Source organism: Muscardinus avellanarius (genome assembly GCF_963383645.1).
Source record: "Muscardinus avellanarius genome assembly, chromosome: 12".
NCBI lineage: Eukaryota > Metazoa > Chordata > Mammalia > Rodentia > Gliridae > Muscardinus > Muscardinus avellanarius.
The window spans coordinates 85441818-85461309 of record NC_137798.1 but is presented as its reverse complement, the minus strand read 5'-3'; the positions used below and the strand labels follow the sequence as shown (position 1 = coordinate 85461309).

At 42.2% G+C, this 19492-nt stretch overlaps 1 protein-coding gene across 1 annotated transcript in view; it reads right to left on the bottom strand.

Annotated features, from left to right (window-relative positions):
* Positions 1 to 14870: 14870 nt before the first annotated feature.
* The window catches only part of TSHR (thyroid stimulating hormone receptor), a gene marked incomplete at both ends in the record, with an annotated part of 176214 nt that continues 171592 nt past the window's right edge, over positions 14871 to 19492 (bottom strand). The window contains one exon of the mRNA XM_080707804.1: positions 14871 to 16284. Within this exon, the coding sequence (XP_080563930.1) occupies positions 14871 to 16284 (1414 nt within the window). The remainder of the gene's footprint in view (positions 16285 to 19492) is intronic.

Below are 19492 nucleotides of genomic sequence, written 5' to 3'. Positions count from 1 at the left end.
TTCCCAACACTATTTGTTGAAGAGGCTATCTTTTCTTCATATTATATTTTTGACATCTTGGTCCAGAATCAGCTGGCTTTAAGTATAAAGATTTGTCTCTGTATCTTTTATTCAATTCCATTGGTTCATGAGTCTGTTTTTATGCCAATACTCTGTAGTATAATTTGAAATTGGGTATTGTGATGCTTCTAATCATGGTTCTTATTTCTCAGAATTGCTTTGGCTATTCTTGGTCCTTTGTTATTTCAAATGAATTTTAGAGCCTTTCTATTTTATAGTTCCATGAAGAATAGCATTGGTAGTTTAATAGGGTTTGCATTGAATCTGTAGATTGCTTTTGGTAGTATGGCCATTTTGACAATATTATTCTGCCTATTCAAGAGCATGAGAGGTTCTTCTATCTTCTAAGGTTTTCATTTTCTTTCTTCAGTGTTCTATAGTTTTCATTGAAGAGGTCTTTTATTTCTTTGTTCAGATTTATTTCTAAGTATGTTTGAGTCTATTATGAATGGAATTGTTTTCCAGTGGATTTATAAACTATTGATTTTTCTAAGCTGATTTTGTAGCCAGCTACCTTGCTGAATTTTTACCAGCTTTAAAAGTCTTCTGGTTGAATTTCTTGGGTTTTCTAAATACAAGATCATGTCATCTGCACACAGAAATAATTCTACTTCTTTCTCTAGTTGTATCCTTTTAATTTCTTCCTTTTGCCTAATTCCTCTGGATAAATTTTCAAATACTATATTAAGTAGGAGTGGTGATAATGGGCATCTTTAACCTGTTTAGAGGGAATAGCTTCTGTTTTTCCCCATTCAGTAAGATGTTGACTTTCACTGAACCAAATAATGTAATGCCTTTCCATTGTGTGTGTGTGTGTGTGTGTGTGTGTGTGTGTTACTGGGGGTTGAACCTAGGGACATTCTACCTTTAAGCTACAGCCCAAGGCCTATTTTATTTTGAAAAAGGTCTTACTAAGTTTCTGCAGGTTTCACTAAGCTGTTGAGGCTGGTCTAGAACCTGTGACCCTTCTGTCCCAAGTATGACAATTTTAGGTACATACCACCACATCCCACTTAATGCCTTTGCAGTGTAACTAAACACTCATACACTGTGATGGTAACTTTTGAAGTTCAGATTTCTTTTTTATTCTTCACACACTTTCATGGATAAGTTCATTTTTGCCATAGACCTTAGCAACCTTAGCCTAGGATTGTTTCTTTCCTTATTGAATCAAGAATTTTCACCTTTTCATGTAAAGGAGGCACTTTACAGCTTCTCTTTGCATATCTGAATTGCCAGCATCACACTCTTGCACTTTGGTGCTGTTATTCAATAAAATAAGGCATATAGAACCCATGCACTCTGATGCTCTCAGAGCTGATCTGAAAAGGAGGTGGCTACTAAGTAACTAATGGGCGGGTAGCATATGCAGTGTGTATATGTTGGAGAAAGGGCTGATTATCGCCAAGTGTGAGATGGAGTAGGATGGTGGGAGATTTCATCACACTACTCAGAATGGTAGTCAATTTAAAATTGATGAACTGCTTATTTCTGGGATTTTTTTTTTTACTTAATACTTTGGACTGCAATTGACTATGGTTAACTGAAACTAAGGAAAGCAAGACTGCAGATAAGGTAGAGGGAAACTGTGTACTAAATTTAGTTTGGAAAACTTTCAAGTCTATTTAGAATACTTTGGATACATAAATAAAATTTTAAATATTTTTTGTATATGTGTGGTACTGGGTATTGAACCCAGAGGCATTTTACCTGTGAGTTATACCTCCAGCCCTATTTTATTTTTTTTGCGGCTATGGAAACCAGGGGCATTTGACCTCTGAGCTACACCCCTGCCCTATTTTTTTTTTAATCTTTATTTTGAAACAGGGTCTCACTGAGTTGCAAGGGGCCTCACTATGTAGCTGAGGCTGTCCGCGAACCATGATCTCTCTGTCTCAGCCTCCCGAATGCTGGGATTACAAGCGTGGCCACCATGCCTAGCCCTATTTTTTTCTTTTATTCTTTACTTTGAAACAGGATCTCACTAAGTTGCAAAGGGCCTCACTAAGTAGCTGAGGCTTTCTGCGAACCGCGATCTTTCCGTCTCAGCCTCCTGAATGCTGGGATTATGAGCATGCGTCACCACACCTGGCTTTAATTTTTTATTTTGAAACATGATGTTGCTAAGTTACTGAGGGCCTCGCTAAGTTGTTGAGGCTGGCTTTGAGCCTGTGAGCTGCCTGTCTCAGCCTCCCAAGTACTGAGTTTGTAAGTGTGTGCCACCAGGCCCTGCTACCTACATGTATTTTTGGGGGTAGGTACTGAGTATTGAACTCAGAGGTAGTCTACCTCCAAGCTACAGCTCAGTCCTATAATAATAATAATTATTATTATTGCGATATTATTATTATTATTATTATTTGTGGCACTGGAGACAGAATTTAGGGGCATTCTACCTCCAAGCTCCACCCTCAGCCCCATTTTTTTATTTTTTATTTTGAAACTGGGTCTCACTGAGTTGAGAAGGACCTCATTAAGTAGCTGAGGCTGGCCGCGAACCATGATCCTCCAGTCTTAGCCTCCGGAATGCTGGGATTACAAGTGTGCACCAAGCCCGGCTTTTATTTTTATTTTGAAACAGTGTCTTGCTAGGTTGATGAGAATCTCATTACTTGTTGAGGCTGCCCTCGAACCTCCAATCCTATCTCAGCCTTCCAAGTACTGGGATTACAAAGATGAGCCACCATGCCTACTCTATTTTTGAAGTGTAGGTTTTATGAGCTTTGACTATGGGTCAAGTAGTCAGCTGAGGCAAACTCAGCTGCCATATTGCAAATACATTTTAAGTGTACCCTGAATTTCCTAGACTTTATAGGAAGTAAAAAGAATATAAAATATCTCAGTAATTTTTGTATTGGCTTCATGTCAAATTGGCAATGTTTTGTATGTAGTAGGCTAAAGTCCATTATTAAAATTAATTTTACTCTTTTATCTTTTTTAGGTGGCTACTAGAAAATTTACAATTACCTAATGGTTTTCATTATATTTCTATGGGTAAGCTTTGTTCTACAGTAACATTCAAGAACTAAACAGTAATTTTTCTACTGCTATGACACCTTTGTCTTTCTTCCTGTATTGTAAATTTCTCTTTCTTTTTTGCGATATTATTGAGTATTTAATCAGGAGTATTCTACCTCTGAATTACACCTCCATCCCTTTTTGTTTTTTTTATTTAGAAACAGAGTCACTTTATTTTGAAACTAAGTCTCTGAGGGTCTCACTAAATTGCTGAGGCTGTCCTTGAGTCTGCAATCCTCCTATTTCAGCCTCCCAAGTACTGGGATTACAGGCGTGTGCCACCTGTAATAAATATTCTTTATTTTCAGACATATAAATTATATGAAACACGAATTTTCCTTTCATAAGTGATGTTTCAGTGGAACATGGCCATGCTTACTCATTCCCATATTGTATACGGCCACTCTTGGGCTGCAACTGGATTGCTGAACAGTTGTGACAGAAACTGTGTGGGCCACAGAGCCTAATGTGCTTCTCGCTGGCCCTTCCCAGGAGGACTTACCAGCCTCTAGCGCATTCTCAACAGATCAGCTGGAGTGGTTCTGTTAACACTTATGTTGGATCAGGTTGTTCCTCTGCACAGAGTCTCTAAGTGGCTCTCCAGTTCTCTCAGAGCAAAAGGCCGAGGTCCTTAAACAAGTCTCGTAGGCCGAGGTCCTTTAACAAGTCGCGTTCCCTGCGGCCTGATCGCCTCTGCTTTTATCGTCTCCTACAAACCTTCCTTCTAGCTGCCACGTTGTCCTGGTCTTCCTTGGTCACAGCAAAGTCCTCAAGCAGATCTGTGCCACTGGCACGTCCCTGGAATGCCCCGCCCAGTTGAATGGATCCCTCACCTGCATCAAGCCCTGGCCCAAATGACCACCCATCCTCTCTTAAAACTGGAGCTGGTTCCACGCTGTGGTGCCGGTCCCCTCCACTCACCCTGCTCTACTTTTCCTGCTCTTCTAGTGCACTCCTCATCTGTTCTCTAGCTTATATGTACTGTTGTAATAAACACAATATCCACAAGGACAGACATTTTTGTTGGTTTTATTCATAGGTGCATCCACAAGCCCAAGAAATCTCTGGCACACAGTAGGTGCTCAATAAACATTGGTTGGCTTTAAATTGAGTTTCTCATATATTGTTTTTTAATGTGTATATTTTAAATTGATGTTGAGTCTTTAAAAATGCATACTCCCGCCGGGCGTGCTGGCGCAGGCTTATAATCCCCGCGCTTGGGAGTCGGAGACAGGGGATCGCACAGGTTCAAAGCCAGCCGCGCGCGCTGGCTTAGGAGACCCTGTTTCTAAATAAAAATATAAAATAGGTCTGGGAGTGCCCGGAGGTAGAAGGGCTTCCAGGAACCCCAGTACCACCAAAAAAAAAAAAAAAAAAAAAAAAAAAGCATACTCCCAAATATAAAAACATAGCCTAGATACAGGATAACTTTTTTTTTTTTTTATCTGCGTCATGACTTAGTTAGGCATTTGTATGGTTAAAAATTAGAGATCCCTTTCTCCAAATCCTTAAACGCCACGAGAGAAGACTTCACCACACCCACTGTCTCCGCAAGGAGCCCATCTAGTGAGTCATCAATCTTACAGTAAGGAAGCCCTTGGGACCACAGAGTGCAAACCCTGGAGCTCATGGAAATCAGCCTTGGCTTCTCTTTTTAAAGCTCAGAGGACTGGTGACCCATAGCTAAGAAAACTCACTTCTCTGAGTTCTTTCCACAAGCAAGGCATGTAAGTCAGAGTGGCGTTTGTTTACTTGTTTTTAACTATCCCAGTCTTTAAGACACTTACAGGCCAGTGCAGTGGCCACACACCTATAATCCCAGTACTTTGGAGGCTGAGACAGGAGGATTCCAGGGTCCTGGCCAGCCTCAGCACCCACCTTACAGCGAGGCCTTCCATGATTTAGTGAAACCCTGTTTCAAAATAAAAAGGATGGGATGTAGAATGAACAGAATGACCCCGAGTTCAATTCCTAGTTCCCAAAATACACATATATGTAATAATGTACCACATATTGCATAATATAGATGAGATATTTATGTAACATAAATACACTCGATGTTATATTATATATTAATATATATTATACAATATTATGTTTATATATTTATATGTAGTATATTTTATCTTTTGATGTTTTCCCCTCACCATTCAAAAATATAAATCTGTTCTTAGCTCTTTTTTTTTTATTTTGGTGGTACTGGGGTTCCTGGAAGCCCTTCTACCTCCGGGCTACACTCCCAGACCTATTTTATATTTTTATTTGGAAACAGGGTCTCCTAAGCCAGCGCGCACGGCTGGCTTCGAACCTCCGCGGTCCTCCTGTCTCTGCCTCCCAAGCGCGGGGATTGCAAGTTTGCGCCACCACGCCCGCTGTTCTTAGCTCTTAAGATATACAAAATAAGCTGTGGACCCAATATGGCCTCTGGGAAATGAATTGTCAACCCTCAAATACACCGTAGTGGGCGAAAAGAGAACAATGGAGAGGATTTAATAGTCAGAAAGAGAGATATGACACAGCCCAGGCCAGGATAGTAATAATCAAAGCGTACAATTCTAATTAGATGTAGACCGCTAAGCTAAGCAGTGAAGATTTGTGGGTGGTTTGGATGTGAGGTTTGAGAGAAAGAGAACAGTCGAGGAAGATTTTGAGATTTTGGTCCAAGCATCTTAAAGGATGCATTGCCATCAGATGAGATGAGGAAGGCCCAGGGAAGCGGGTTTGGGGTGGAAGATGAGGAGTTTAGTTTGGAGCATGTAGACTTGGAGGTGTCTACTAGACGTCAAAGTAGAGATGGCAGGAAGCCAGATGGAGTTTACAGAGAGATTTGGTTTGGAGGTACACTCTCAAGAGTCATTGCAGCCAGGCATGTTGGTGCACACTTGTAATCCCAGTAATTGGGAAACTGAGGCAAGAGGATTGCAGGTTCCCCGGGAGCCTCAGAAACTTAGTAATGCCCTCTGCAACCTAGTGAGACCCTGTTTCAAAATAAAAGGATAAAATAGAGCTCGGGGTGTAGCCCTGGGTTCCATCTCAAGTAACACACACACACACACACACACACACACACACACACACACACAATCATTACATATAAAGAGTATTCAAAGCCTTGTGGTTGCATGAGATCACTAAGGGATAAGTATTGATGGAAAAAGGCCAAAAAGCCAAGGTCTGACCTCAGGGTGTTATAAGAGATGGATGGATGCTAAAAGCAGAGGGCAGACAAAGCTGTTGAAAAGTCACTGGGAGTCAGGACATTGTGGTGTCCTGGGTACAAAGGGAAGGAAGGAAATCAACGAGGAGGGAGTAGACAGTTGTACCACGAACTGCTGCTGAAGCCAAGTAGGAAGAGGACTGAAAACTGACCACTGGACTTAGCAGCATGGGTTCATGGAGGATGCTGGCACAATCCATTTCCATGGGGCCGCAGGACTGAAAAGCTCATTTTGGTGGACCTTACAGAAAGTGGGAGAGCAGCAAATTTGTGTCTCACACCTATAATTCTAGTACCTGGGAGGCTGAGACGGAGGATCACAGGTCCGAGGCCAGCCTCAGCAACAGATGAAGAGATAACTTTTCCTTCTCCTCCTCTTCCTCCTCCCTCTCCTCTTCCTCCTCTTTTTCCTCTTTTTCATTCTTCTTTTTTTGTGACAAAAGAACCAAAGAAGTGATGGAGGAGAAGTGGAACCAAAAATAATTTTTAAACACGGGAAAAACAGCACCATGTTTGTTTGTTGATTGGAGATATCGAGACAGAAGAGTAATACAGGGTATGGTAACCATTTTATAATAAATCAACAAAATCTATACTTCCTAGAAAATGGGCATCTATGTCTATGAGGATTATGTAAAGTATATAACAACACAGATAACATAAAACTACTTCACAGCTGTTACAACAACTAGCTGAAAAAAGTTTTTATTGTTTGACAGTTTTGTTTGCCATCCAAGAATTTAGAAGCACTTTAAAAATACTTTTATTGGTGCAATGTAATTACACATCTCAGTGACCTTAGTGAAACACAAAGTGATATGAACATACCTGCACACAGCCTGGGTGCATTTCCCTCCCTATGCCCACTCCCCGTCCTCCCTCCCCACACGTGTTAGTGAGATTGGTAGTGAAAACGTATGTGGATGTAACCCTGTTTGCTCTGTTGCCTTTCCCCTCTTCCCTTCCTTCTGCCAGCCCTCTTCTTGTAGTTCACTGTTTTCTCTCCTCATTTAACTAAAGTCCCTTTTGCTTCCTAGTTTTCATTCAAACTTCCACATATGAGACACAACATGACCCTTGACTTTCTTTTTTTTCTTCAGAAAATTTATTTATTTTTTTTGCACATATATATGATATATAAAACACTTTCCCAAGCTTTTAAACATAGCTGAAACTAATGCATATAAGAAACTAAAGTAAATGGATGAATATATTCGTCCTAATGCTAATTGTAATCCTAATTCTAAACGTATGTGAAACTCTTACAATACACCGAAACTGAACATAATTGCACATATATATGACATATAAAACATTTTTTTCCGAGCTTTTAAACATAGCTGAAACTAATGCATATAAGAAACTAAACTAAATGTTATATTCGCCCTAACGCTAACTGTAATCCTAGTTCTAAACATATGGGAAAATCTTACAATACACTGAAATTAAACATAATTGCACAAATATATGATAGTAAAACACTTTTCCAAGATTTTAAACATAGCTGAAATTAATGCATATAAGAAATTAAACTAAATGTCATATTCATCCTAATGCTAACTGTAATCCTAATTCTAAACAAATGTGACACTCTTACAATACACTGAAATTGAACATGATTTCACATATATAGACCCTTAACTTTCTAAGACTGGCTGACTTTACTGAGCACAATATTTTCTAGTTCCATCCATTTTCCTGCAAATGAACACATAATTGTGTTCATCCTTATGCCTGAGTAAAATTCCATTGTGTATACCCCATAATTTTGTAATCCATTCTTCTGTTGACGGACACCTAGGTTGGTTTCAAAATTTGACTATCATGAATTGTGCTGCTTTCAACATAGTTATGCATGTATTACTATAGTAATCTAACTTCAATTCCTTTGGAAAGACACAGAGGTACAAGCACTTTTTTGGGGAGGTGATAAATTATATAACCTAACTCTGTTAAAGAAGCTGAGCTGATGATGCCTTGATTTTACTCTTTACTAAGGGAAATAGGAGAGGTGTGCAATATCATTTGACCAACCCCAAGTTATCATCCTTAGCTTTATTGACCAGTAACTTTATTATCAACAAAGTCAATGATGTGTCTTTCCTTGAAAAAAAATTCTATATGTAAGGTTAATATTAATTCCCCCACTTTGGATTCCTTTTCTTTCATAGTTTATTCAGAGCAAGAATAATCAGAGTAAATGTAGGCTATAAAAAATTAGTCATTTTTAAGCCAATCAACTTCCAAGTTCTTGACAGTTCTTGGAGAACTTTGTAATTAAAAAAACCCAACATCTTAAAAACAGTAATCAGATTCTTATCAGATTTTTTTTTTTTTTTTGTACTGGGGTTGAACTCAGGGGCATTCTACCTCTGAGCTATATTCCCAGCCTTTTGTATCTTTTGTTTTGAAACAGTGTCTCACTAAGTTGCTGAGGCTGGTCTTGAACCTGTGATCCTCCTGTCTCAGCTTCCCACGTACTGGGATTACAGGCATGCACCACCACCGCTGGCCATAGTTACCATTTCTAATCCTGTATCATTCCACCTATCACACCACTACCCAAGCACCCTCTCACTTTCTACTGCCTGTCTGAAAATGATGCTTGAAACCTTTCTTAATAGATTCTAGATGGAGCATCAACCAACACTTGTCCCTTCCCCCTTTCTGATGGTAGCACAGGGGACACAAGTCCAAATGCTGCCATCAAAAGGGGATTTGAATGAGGATGGATGGAACAGGTTGGAGAGGGCTTACTGGGACTTGGATAGGATGGAGGGGTTGATGTAAGTTAGAGCATCTTCCAGATGTAACGCAGGACATGGCTACAGGGTGAGTGGGTTGGAAGAGAACCTCTGGCTTCTCTGTCGGCTGGATGGGCAAACAGTTAAAGAAGCAGAAGACAGTATTTCACCTTCCTCTGCTCCCACTAGTGGCTCAACTGTACTAATTAAAATGACAGCACGTCGCCACTTGGATGTTTGGGAAGACCTGTGAGTGCCAAAGGGCTGCGCTCACTCTCTCCCTCGCCAGCGTTGGCGTACAGATGGTGGAAACAGGTATGATGTCAGGCAGCTCCTCTTTCATCTGGACCAAGGCCCTGATGGACCAGTCTCTCATTTCTCCACCATTTGTTGAAGCTATTAATACTTCCCTCCATCCCTTCCTGAGAGAGTGCTTAAGGAACTCTTTGAGAAGTCAGAAAAATATCTGAGAGTAAACAGAGTGAAATGGGTTCTATTAGTTATTCATAAAAACTCCTGGGAGTCCCATTTTTTTTAGACTGGTGCATCATTTAAGTCATCGTCATTTCTTAAATTCTAGTTTGAAAGTTTATAAGTTACCCTCTATCATCCCAGGAACCATTTTCACATGATGTCAGGGGGATTGAGATGGAATGTAATAACATTTCTATCTGGGATTTGTTACAAAGACATAATGTGATTTTCATCTTGTTTTTCTCAAGCTTTAACCTCATTTCCTTAGTATGGCTCTTAACTGAGAAACTTGGAATGGTGGTTAGAGAACAGAGGGTCTTCTGGATTTTTTGCAACCACCATTGGGGTAAATCTTTAAATTAGGGTGCTTGTGGTCAAAGAGAAAATTGAGTCACAGGAAGGAATAATTTGATTTTTGTTAAAATACTTCCTGTGTAATGGGTTGATGGGTAGTCCTATTTTTTATTATAATTTTCCCAGTGACTAGAAATGTTTGAATACCATTAGATAATGCAATGAACATGGGAATACAGAGAGGCTTGATATATTGACTCTCTTATTAGTTTTTCTGAAGAATTTCCATACTGTTTTCTATAATGGTCGTATAACTTTTTTTTTTTTTTTTTTGGTACTAGGGATTGAACTCAAGAGACATTTTGCCTCTGTACTACACTTTCAGTGGTTTTTTTTTTTTTTTGAAACAGGGTCTTGTTGGGTTGCTGAACAGGCCTACATTCTTATTTATTTGTTAATCTATCATCTGTCCATCTTCTATCTATCATCTTATCTATCATTTATTTTGTAACTGGGGATTGAACCTAGAGGCATTCTACCTCTGAGGCTATTTCCTCAGCCCTTTATCTTTTTGAAACAGCGTCTCCCTAAGTTGCTGGAGGGTCTTGCTACGTTGCTGACACTGGCTTCAAACCTGTGATCCTCCTGTCTCAGTTTCCCAGCTACTGATATTCCAGGTTTGCACCGGCACACTTCGCATGGCTACATAATTTACATTCTTACCAACAGTGTGCAAGGGTCTTTTCTTTATATACTCCCCAATTCTTGATGTCTTTTATCTTTAAACAACAGAATACCATTAAGCCTTAAAAAAGAATGAAGTTCTACCATTTGGGACACTGTGGAGAAATCTAAAAACATCGTGCTCAATGAAATAAGCCAAGCACGAAAAGCCAAATACTGAATGGTCTCATATATGTAGAATCTAAAAATAATAGTTGAATTCACAGTAGAAAGTAGAATTATGATGACCAGAGGCTTGGTGGCATTATGAACAAGGAATGGAAAGTTACTGGTCCCCAGACCCACAAAAATATATATATATATAAAAAGAAAGTTACTGGTCAACAATTTTTGAGACCAATTGCAGAGCAAGGTGAGTACAGTCAATAATGACGTATTGTATACTTTAAAACAAGTTTCAAATGTGTCACCACAAAAAATGTCAAGCAAGTGAAATGATATTTATATTAACTAGCTCAATTTAATCAATCCACATTGTATTCATATATCAAAACATCTTTCACTCCATAAATTAAGTACAACTATGATTTAATCAGTTAATATAAAGTCCCATTATAGTGAATTACCATATGGTTCTCATATTACTGAGCTCGTTTTTAATTGACACAGAATATTTGTACAGTATTATAATTTGGTACGTGAACCCAACATGTAATGGTCAAAGCAGGACAACAAGCATTTTCATCCCCTCAAACATTTATTATTTCTGTGTTGAGAAATTTTGACTTTGTAGTTATTCTGAAATACATCACAAATTATTGTAGACTACAGTTATGCAATGTGCCATAGAACACTAGAATTCTTCCTACCTAATTATATTTTGATTATCTAACCTCTCTTTATCTTTATCCTCCCTGACAGATTTTCTAATTTGTAATGACCATAGCTTTATTATTTCCATAATAATAATATTATTTTTAGCCTCCACAAATGGAAACAGGGCATGTAGTATTGGTCTTTATGTGTCTGGCTTATTTAATTGAACATGATATCTTCTAGTTCTACCCACATTGCTGCAAATTACAGAATTTCATTTTTATGGCCAAATAATATTCCATTTTGTTTATATACCATATTTCCTTTTTTTTTGGTACTGTGGATTGAACTTGGAGCATTATACCTACAAGCTATACACCTAGTCCTTTTTTGGGTGGAAGGGGCCAAGTACACAGACTTTCATTACCCTTGTTAGCTCTTCAGACCTGTGGCCTTCAGCCTTGGGGGTCTCTGGACTCTGTAGGGAATAACACATCCTTTCACCGAAGTAGCTTTATCCTGTAAGTATGTTCAATGCTGTAGCTTCCTCCATCAACTCCAAGCCATGGGTTTTCCCCTATTTATGAAGTCATAGAAGTCTCTGGTTGGCTGGTATCTATTCCTCTGTTCACCATGCAGTTTTGGCTTGATCTCATTTTATACTTCTTCACCATCTTTCCAGTGCCATTTGAAAGAGGAAGGCTGGTAGAGGCTGGAACAAAGTCTATCACTTCACAGCATTAAAAAGAGAATGTGTAGCCTAGATCACTTAACCAGACACTGACTCAAAATAATAAAACAAAAAGAGCTGAGGATGTAGCTTAGTGACAGAGTGACCTTGTGTTCAATTCCCATTACCAACCAACAAACAAAACCAGCAACAATGACCACAACAACCAAAAGCAAAAAACTAGAATGTATTTGGACCATTTCTTATCTCTTAAGGTCTTAAGAAGGAAGAAGACCACTCTGCTGTGTCATAATGCAACTTCTCCCAAAGACTTCAAGTAGGTAAAAGAATTTGGGCTTACACTGTTATTGTTTGTAAAATTCTTGTGATTATAATTTTCCTTTTATCTTCCTTTTACCCTTATTGTTATTCTTATGGTGTTTCCTTGTGATGTAGTTGCCTCTTCTCACTGGCTACTTCTGTTACATGGTAGATTGTCTAGAAAGCAAATCAATCAACTTTATGAGAATTTTGAGAGATACCCCCTTGAGCAACATGTGTGAGTTTTAGGCCATGAATTCTAGGCTTCTATCCTCACTGATTTGGGTCTCTCTTCAGATAATTGAAAGATGCCAGTTAAACTCTGAAAAGAACTTATAGATTTAAATATAAATAGATTTATAGATTTAAATTTTGAGTATTAATACTACTCATATACTTGATATATATTTTTACCCATTTCTTTCTCTTGTCCATCAATATATATCAATGAATAATAATTCTCTAGGAGTAAGTTGTTTCACTTAAGAGTATTTATAATCAAGAAATATGTTATACTTGTTATTAGTTGATAGTCAACAATTTATTTATGAATATGCATTCATGAACAAATGAGCCAATTGTCTTTTCCTTTCTTTAATTTTAACAACATACAACGTTAACTCCAAAAGAAACTCACAAAGTCCAAAGAACAATACCCTAGAACTCAGCAGGAACATTTCATAGGAAAAACATTTATTTCACCTTGTGAATAAGAATTTTAGTAACAATCCTGTTGAAGTCACTTTTCCAGGACTCTCTCCAAAGTATTAGTTTAGCTACTCGAGATAATGCACACTCTATATCAAGATGTGATTATTTCAAAATGTCACAGGAGAGAAACACATGCCAAAAACCAAACAAACAAAACCACACTGGCTTAATTTCATTAGTTACAAGTGAACTGTTAGGCAAGCGATGACTTTAGTTGTATATATTTCTATTAAGATGTGCAAGGGTCAGTGATAATCAAGAATGGCTATGGTTGTGAAGATATTCAGCTGAGTCAGGTAAGGGACATCTCTGAGGGCCCATTAACCCTACTCCACAGATTTAAAATAACCAAAGGGTTTCACTTTATGATGCCATCTCTGCTTAGGAACTCTCTTCTAGCTGGAAATTAAGGGGCTACCATGACATGTGACTGGAGAGCTCATCCATAGATAAAGCTCCTGATGGTTTGAAGTAAGACACACTGCTGAGGAATAAAGGTTTTATGTCCAGTGGTCAACAGAGTTAGAAAGAGCTGGAGGAGCAAGAGAGAAGGTACCTATTGACAGTGTTAGCATGGTATTGTGAGCTGGAAATGTACATGTAAAGAAACAAACCCCCAAAGACAAGGAAAGTGTTTAGAAGTGGCTGCACAGTGAAGTAAGTAACTCTAAAACATTTTCAGACCCATATTTAATTTTAATTATATAAATACCAATCTATTCGGAGCCTGTTAATTAAAGCAGTATAGCTCTAGTAACTGGATGAATGATTTGAATCTAAGCCAATATAGTTACTCAATAGAATTTTTGGTTCAGGAATCAGGATCAAAAATGAAATAAAGAAAAAATGTCCTGGGTCATATGTCTAGGCTCCAAAATGAAGGAGACAGCAATCCTGTTTCATAGGAAAAAGAGATTATATTTGTGTTCTTTTTTGTCATAAAAATATATGTTTTGAGGAAAAGAAATTGTTTTTAAAGTGGAAGAGGCCTTCGAGTCCTTTATTTCCATGGATTTCTGAGGCCCAGTGATTTTGCCAGTATCCTACAGTTGACTTTGGTGTCCAGCCTGCTGTAGTAGTCAACAGGTGATTAAGTGTGCTCTGTCCTTAATTCCTAGTTGCTGTTACTTAGAAATACTTTCTAGAGTTCACATCTTTTATGGTATGAATCTAGCCAAAAAGATCAATTCTTAGTTTGCTAGACAACATATGCTGAAATCTTACCATTTTCCCTAGGCAACCCATAACAGCTGGGTTACATCAGGTAGATCCTAGTAAAGAGATGATTAATCGTTTCAGTCTGAAATAAAAACAAAACAAAAACAAAGCTAAACCTTCCCCCTCTTTGTATCTCATAAGAGCTATTGCATGACATCTAGTTGTTTTTGTCTTTTCAGTTTTAAGGAACTAGCACTCTCTTTGGCTGTATCATGGAATTAAAGTTGAGCTGAGCCAATATGGGGCTGATTTTATCTCACGGTCACCAATTAAATTAATAGCATTGCCCACTGGCCAAATCTTTAGTTAAAATAAGAACAATGTTGACATGGGTCAGAGGATACATTTCAAACATGTTATACAAGGTCATCTCTGGACTTAGTATCAAGCAAGTCTTCCAGAGAGTACGGATGGATTATGTTGATATTGCCCGGGATTCAGATACTCTGGTAGCTTTTCCTCCTTCCTGGAGGCAGTGATTAGTTTAATGCTAGTCACTCTCCAGAGATGAACTCTAGCCCCATGAAATATCACCTGCACAAAGGCTGCTAATTCAGTTGTGCATATCACACACTTGAAATGCATGTTCAGGAAACCAGCCTCTTGTAAGTCTCCCTCCCAGCGTGAGTGGTGTAGACTCCACCTACAAAACTGTTTGCTTATATTCCTCTGAGATTTGGCCCTGCTTATTTGGAGTCAAGTGGGAGTTTTCAAGCAGTTCGTAGACATCGTGCATGTTGGGAACACTCTGCCTCATGTCCTTGGTAACCTTTTGGATCTGAAAACCCACGCTGTCCTTTGGACAAACTCTCTGGCCCTGGTATGCCTGAGCACGGTGTGTACAGATGCCAAACTTGCTGAGCAGTATGAACACATCCCTCTGGAAGGCCTTAGTGAAAATGGCATAGAGGAATGGATTGGCACAGGAGTTGAGTGGGTAGAAGAGAACCAGTAGGATTTTGGAGTTGGTAACGGTGATGAGAGGCTTGTCCATAAGTGCTGACAGGGCGTAGAAGGAGATTGGGGCCATGCACATGAAGTCAGTGAAGATCAACACTGCCATCCTTTTGGCGATCTTGGTGTCTTTGTCTCCAGGGTTGTACTGAGGATTTCGGACTGTGATGTAGATCTTCACATAGCAGGAGCAGACGATGATGAAAGCGACAATGTTTAGCAATAGAAGGAGGACAATATAGGCCAGAGCAAGGGGCGTCTCTGTGTCCATGGGCAGGCAGATGCTGACCTTGGAGTAGCTGCTTATCCCCACCAGAGGGAGCAGGGCGAGAAGAAAGCAGCACACCCAGCCCCCGACCATGATGGCGTACGCGTGCCTGAGGCGGATCTTGCGGTCCAGGCGCATGGCGAAGGTGATGGCATACCAGCGCTCAAGGGTGATGACCGTCAGCGTGTAAACCGACAGCTCGCTGGCAAAGACCGTGAAGAAGCCGGCCGTGTTGCAGCCAGGGCCTGTCTGCCAGTCGATGGCATGGTTATAGTACTCAGAGTGGGTGTAGAGGTCCACGGAGGCGATGAGGAGCAGGTATATCCCCATGCAGAAGTCTGCAAAGGCCAGGTTGCACATAAGGAAGCGTGGGACGGTCAGCTTGTAGTGGCTGGTGAGGAGGATGAAGAGCACAAAGACGTTGCCCAGAAGAGCCAGCAGGCTCACAAACCACACCACGATCCGCAGGAACTTGTAGCCCATTATGTCTTCGCAGGGGTTGAACTCATCCGACTTGGGTGTACACACCATGTCCTCACTGTCCCCACACACTGTGTAGTCATAATGATTGTCGAAGGCCTGTAGGGTCTCTTCTTGGGGGTTTTTGAGCTCCCGGCCAAAGCCAATGATCTCATCTTCCTGTTCTTCAAAGAAGACGTAATAATGCGAGTTGCTGAGCGTGTCTGAGAACTTGGAGTTTTGCTTGTATCCCACGTTGCCGTCATCTGGATCTGCTTCATATTCCTGGTAGATGGGACCGTTCAATGCATTCACAGATTTTCTGTGGCGCAGGCTCCGGATACTGCTCTCGTTACACATCAGGGACTCAAGGATTCTGCGAAGCAGCAAAAACGAGTTATTACTTGCTCAAAAAATCTGCGAAGGGTACCCACAACACTTGGAAATATGGGCCAGTTACTTACTGTGATATCTGAGATCCTACAGCATTTTACACAATCTTTCCCTTTCCTCCTGTGGCCCTGTGACACGGATCTTAATTCTCCTCTGCAACCACTTCAGCAAGAGCAGAAATAAGAACACAGACACTGTAGCCAGTCCTCTATTAGAACCTGGCTCTACGAGTTACCAGCTGTTCTATCTCAGGAAGGTCTATAAACTTTGATTTATTCATTTGAAAATGAGAGAATGAGAACTTATTTCACAGAGTCTTGCTAAAGGAGTAGATGAGTATCTTTTTAAAGCTCTTACTATGGCACCTGTAGCACTGTGAATGCCACATATGTATTGTTATTATTATTTCTGTTTTTGTTTGCTTTGGTTTTTGTTTTGGTATTGAGATTGAACCTGGGGGCAGTCTACTCCTGAGCTATACCCCCATCTTATTATTTATTATTTATTTTTATTTTTTTTAAATTTATTTTTATTGGTGCATTGTAATCATACATCACATTGGAATACAAGACTTGAGAGGATATACAAGCACACATCATCCAATTAGCCCTCATCCAGTCCCCATCCCATTTCCTCCCCCTCCCTCGATCCCATGCTTGTTTGGTGATTAACTTTGATATATATGTTTATGTACCTCCTGCTTTTTGAAGAGGCTCCATCCTCCCCTATTCCATATCCTCTGATTGGTCACCTTAATTGCTTCACTATAGGGTCCTTTCTATAGCTCGACCACTTCCTGTTGCCCATTTCCTCCTAGTTATTGCTGATCAGGGGAAGCATCTGGTTTTAATTTTCTGCGATATTTCTCTGTGCATGCTGCGTTGAAAATACCAATCTCACGCTTGACAGCCCCAGTTGGACTGATCCAGACCTCGCTGGCTCAAGCAGCGGCCTTGCCTCATGGGAGGCCCCGATTCTGGTCTCGCTGGCCCCAACACTGGCCTAACCCCTCAGCTGGCTCCAATCCCGGCCTCGGAGGCCCCAGCACCGGCCTTCCTCACGGCAGGCTCCAATGCTAGCCGATGGCCCCGGCATTGGTCTAACCCCTCGGCAGGCTCCGATCCAGGCCTCGGAGGCCTCAGTAGCGGCCTTGCTTCACGGAAGGCTCCGATGCCGGCTGCTGGCCCTGGCACTGGCCTAACCCCTTGTCAGGCTCCGATCCCGGCCTCCGAGACCCTGGCACCAGCCTTGCCTCGTGGCAGGCTCCAATCCTGGCCTCGCTGGCCCTGGCACTGGCCTAACCCCTCGGCAGGCTCCAATCCCGGCCTCGGAGGCCTCAATAACGGCCTTGCCTCATGGAAGGCTCCGATGCCGGCCGCTGGTCCCGGAACCGGCCTAACCCCTCGGCAGACTCCAATCCCAGCCTCGGAGGCCCCAGCACCGGCCTTGTCTCACAGCAGGCTCCTATGCCAGCCTCGCTAGCTCCAGCACCGGCCTAACCCCTCAGCAGGCTCCGATCCCGGCCTTGGAGGCCTCAATAGTGGCCTTGCCTCACAGAAGGCTCCGATGCCGGCCGCTGGCCCCAGCACCGGCCTAACCCCTCAGCAGGCTCTGATCCCAGCCTCGGAGGCTACAGCACCGGCCTTGCCTCACGGTAGGCTCTGATCCTGGCCACGCTGGCCCTGGCACCGGCCTGAACCCTCGGCAGGCTCCGATCCCGGCCTCGGAGGCCCCAGCACCGGCCTTGCCTCATGGCAGGCTCCGATCCCGGCCTTGCTGGCCCCAGCACTGGCCTAACCCCTCAGCAGACTCCAATCTCAGCCTTGGAGGCCCCAGTAGCGGCCTTGCCTCACGGCAGGCTCCAATGCAGGCCGCTGGTCCCGGCACCAGCCTAAGCCATCGGCAGGCTCCGATCCCGGCCTTGGAGGCCCCAGCACCGGCCTTGTCTCGCAGGAGGCTCCGATTCTGGCCTCACTGGCCCCAGCACTGGACTATCCCCTCGGCAGGCTCCAATCCCATCCTCGGAGGCCCCAGTAGCAGCCTTGCCTCACGGAAGGCTCTAATGCCGGCCGCTGGCCCCAGCACTGGCCTAACCCCTCAGCAGGCTTCGATCCTGGCCTTGGAGGCCCCAGCACCAGCCTTGCCTTATGGGAGGCTCCGATTCCGACCTCACTGGCCCCAGCACCGGCCTATCCCCTCGGCAGGCTCCAATCCCAGCCTTGGAGGCCCCAGTAGCGGCCTTGCCTCACGGCAGGTCCCAGTGTCAGCCATTGGCCCCGGCACCGGCCTAACCCCTCAGCAGGCTTCGATCCTGGCCTCGGAGGCCCCAGTACTGGCCTTGCCTCACGGCAGGCTCCGATCCCGGCCTTGTTGGCCCCAGCACCGGCCTAACCCCTCAGCAGGCTCCAATCCCGGCCTTGAAGGCCCCAGCACTGGCCTTGCCTCATGGCATGATCCGATCCCGGCTTCACTGGCCCCAGCACCGGCCTAACCACTCGGCAGGCTCTGATCCCGGCATTGGAGGCTCCAGCACCAGCCTTGCCTCATGACAGGCTCCAATCCCAGCTTTGCTGTGTCCATTGCCAGCCTCACCCCTAGGCAGGCTCTAATCTGAGCACCCTCTTCGCCCATTTGTCCCATGTTTTTGAGGGTGTGTGGTGGTAGCATTCTGCCTCTGGGGTCATTACTTCAAAGGTTCCAGGTGTAATGCATCAGATCTCTGCCTCCTCTGAGTACTGGAAACTGCCATTTCCACTGTCTCCACCATTTCAAATCTTTCCCAAGCTTTTTCCACTCTGAATGTTGTCCAGTGTTCCTAAGCATGCGCGACGGTAGCATTCGACCTTTGGTGTAATTTCTCAAAAAAAAAAAAAAAAAAAAATAAGGTTGGTAGGCTCCGATTTCTGCTTCTCCTGAATACAAGTCTCCACCGCCAACGCAGAGACCGCTTTCAGCACCGCCTTTCTCCTTGGTCTCCGCTAAAGTCTCTCTCCTTACAGGTGATGTCCAAGATTCTTAACAATGTAGAGAAGAAGCAGTCCTCCTTAGTGAGGAATTTTTCCAATAATTCCAGTTCATTTGGATAAGTTTTGTCTGCATCTCCAGTATCCTGGCATCTGCCATGGGCTCCTTGACCCCTCTCCGATATTTTACTTTTTTTTCTTTTCCTTTTTTACAGGGTCCTTCCAGGT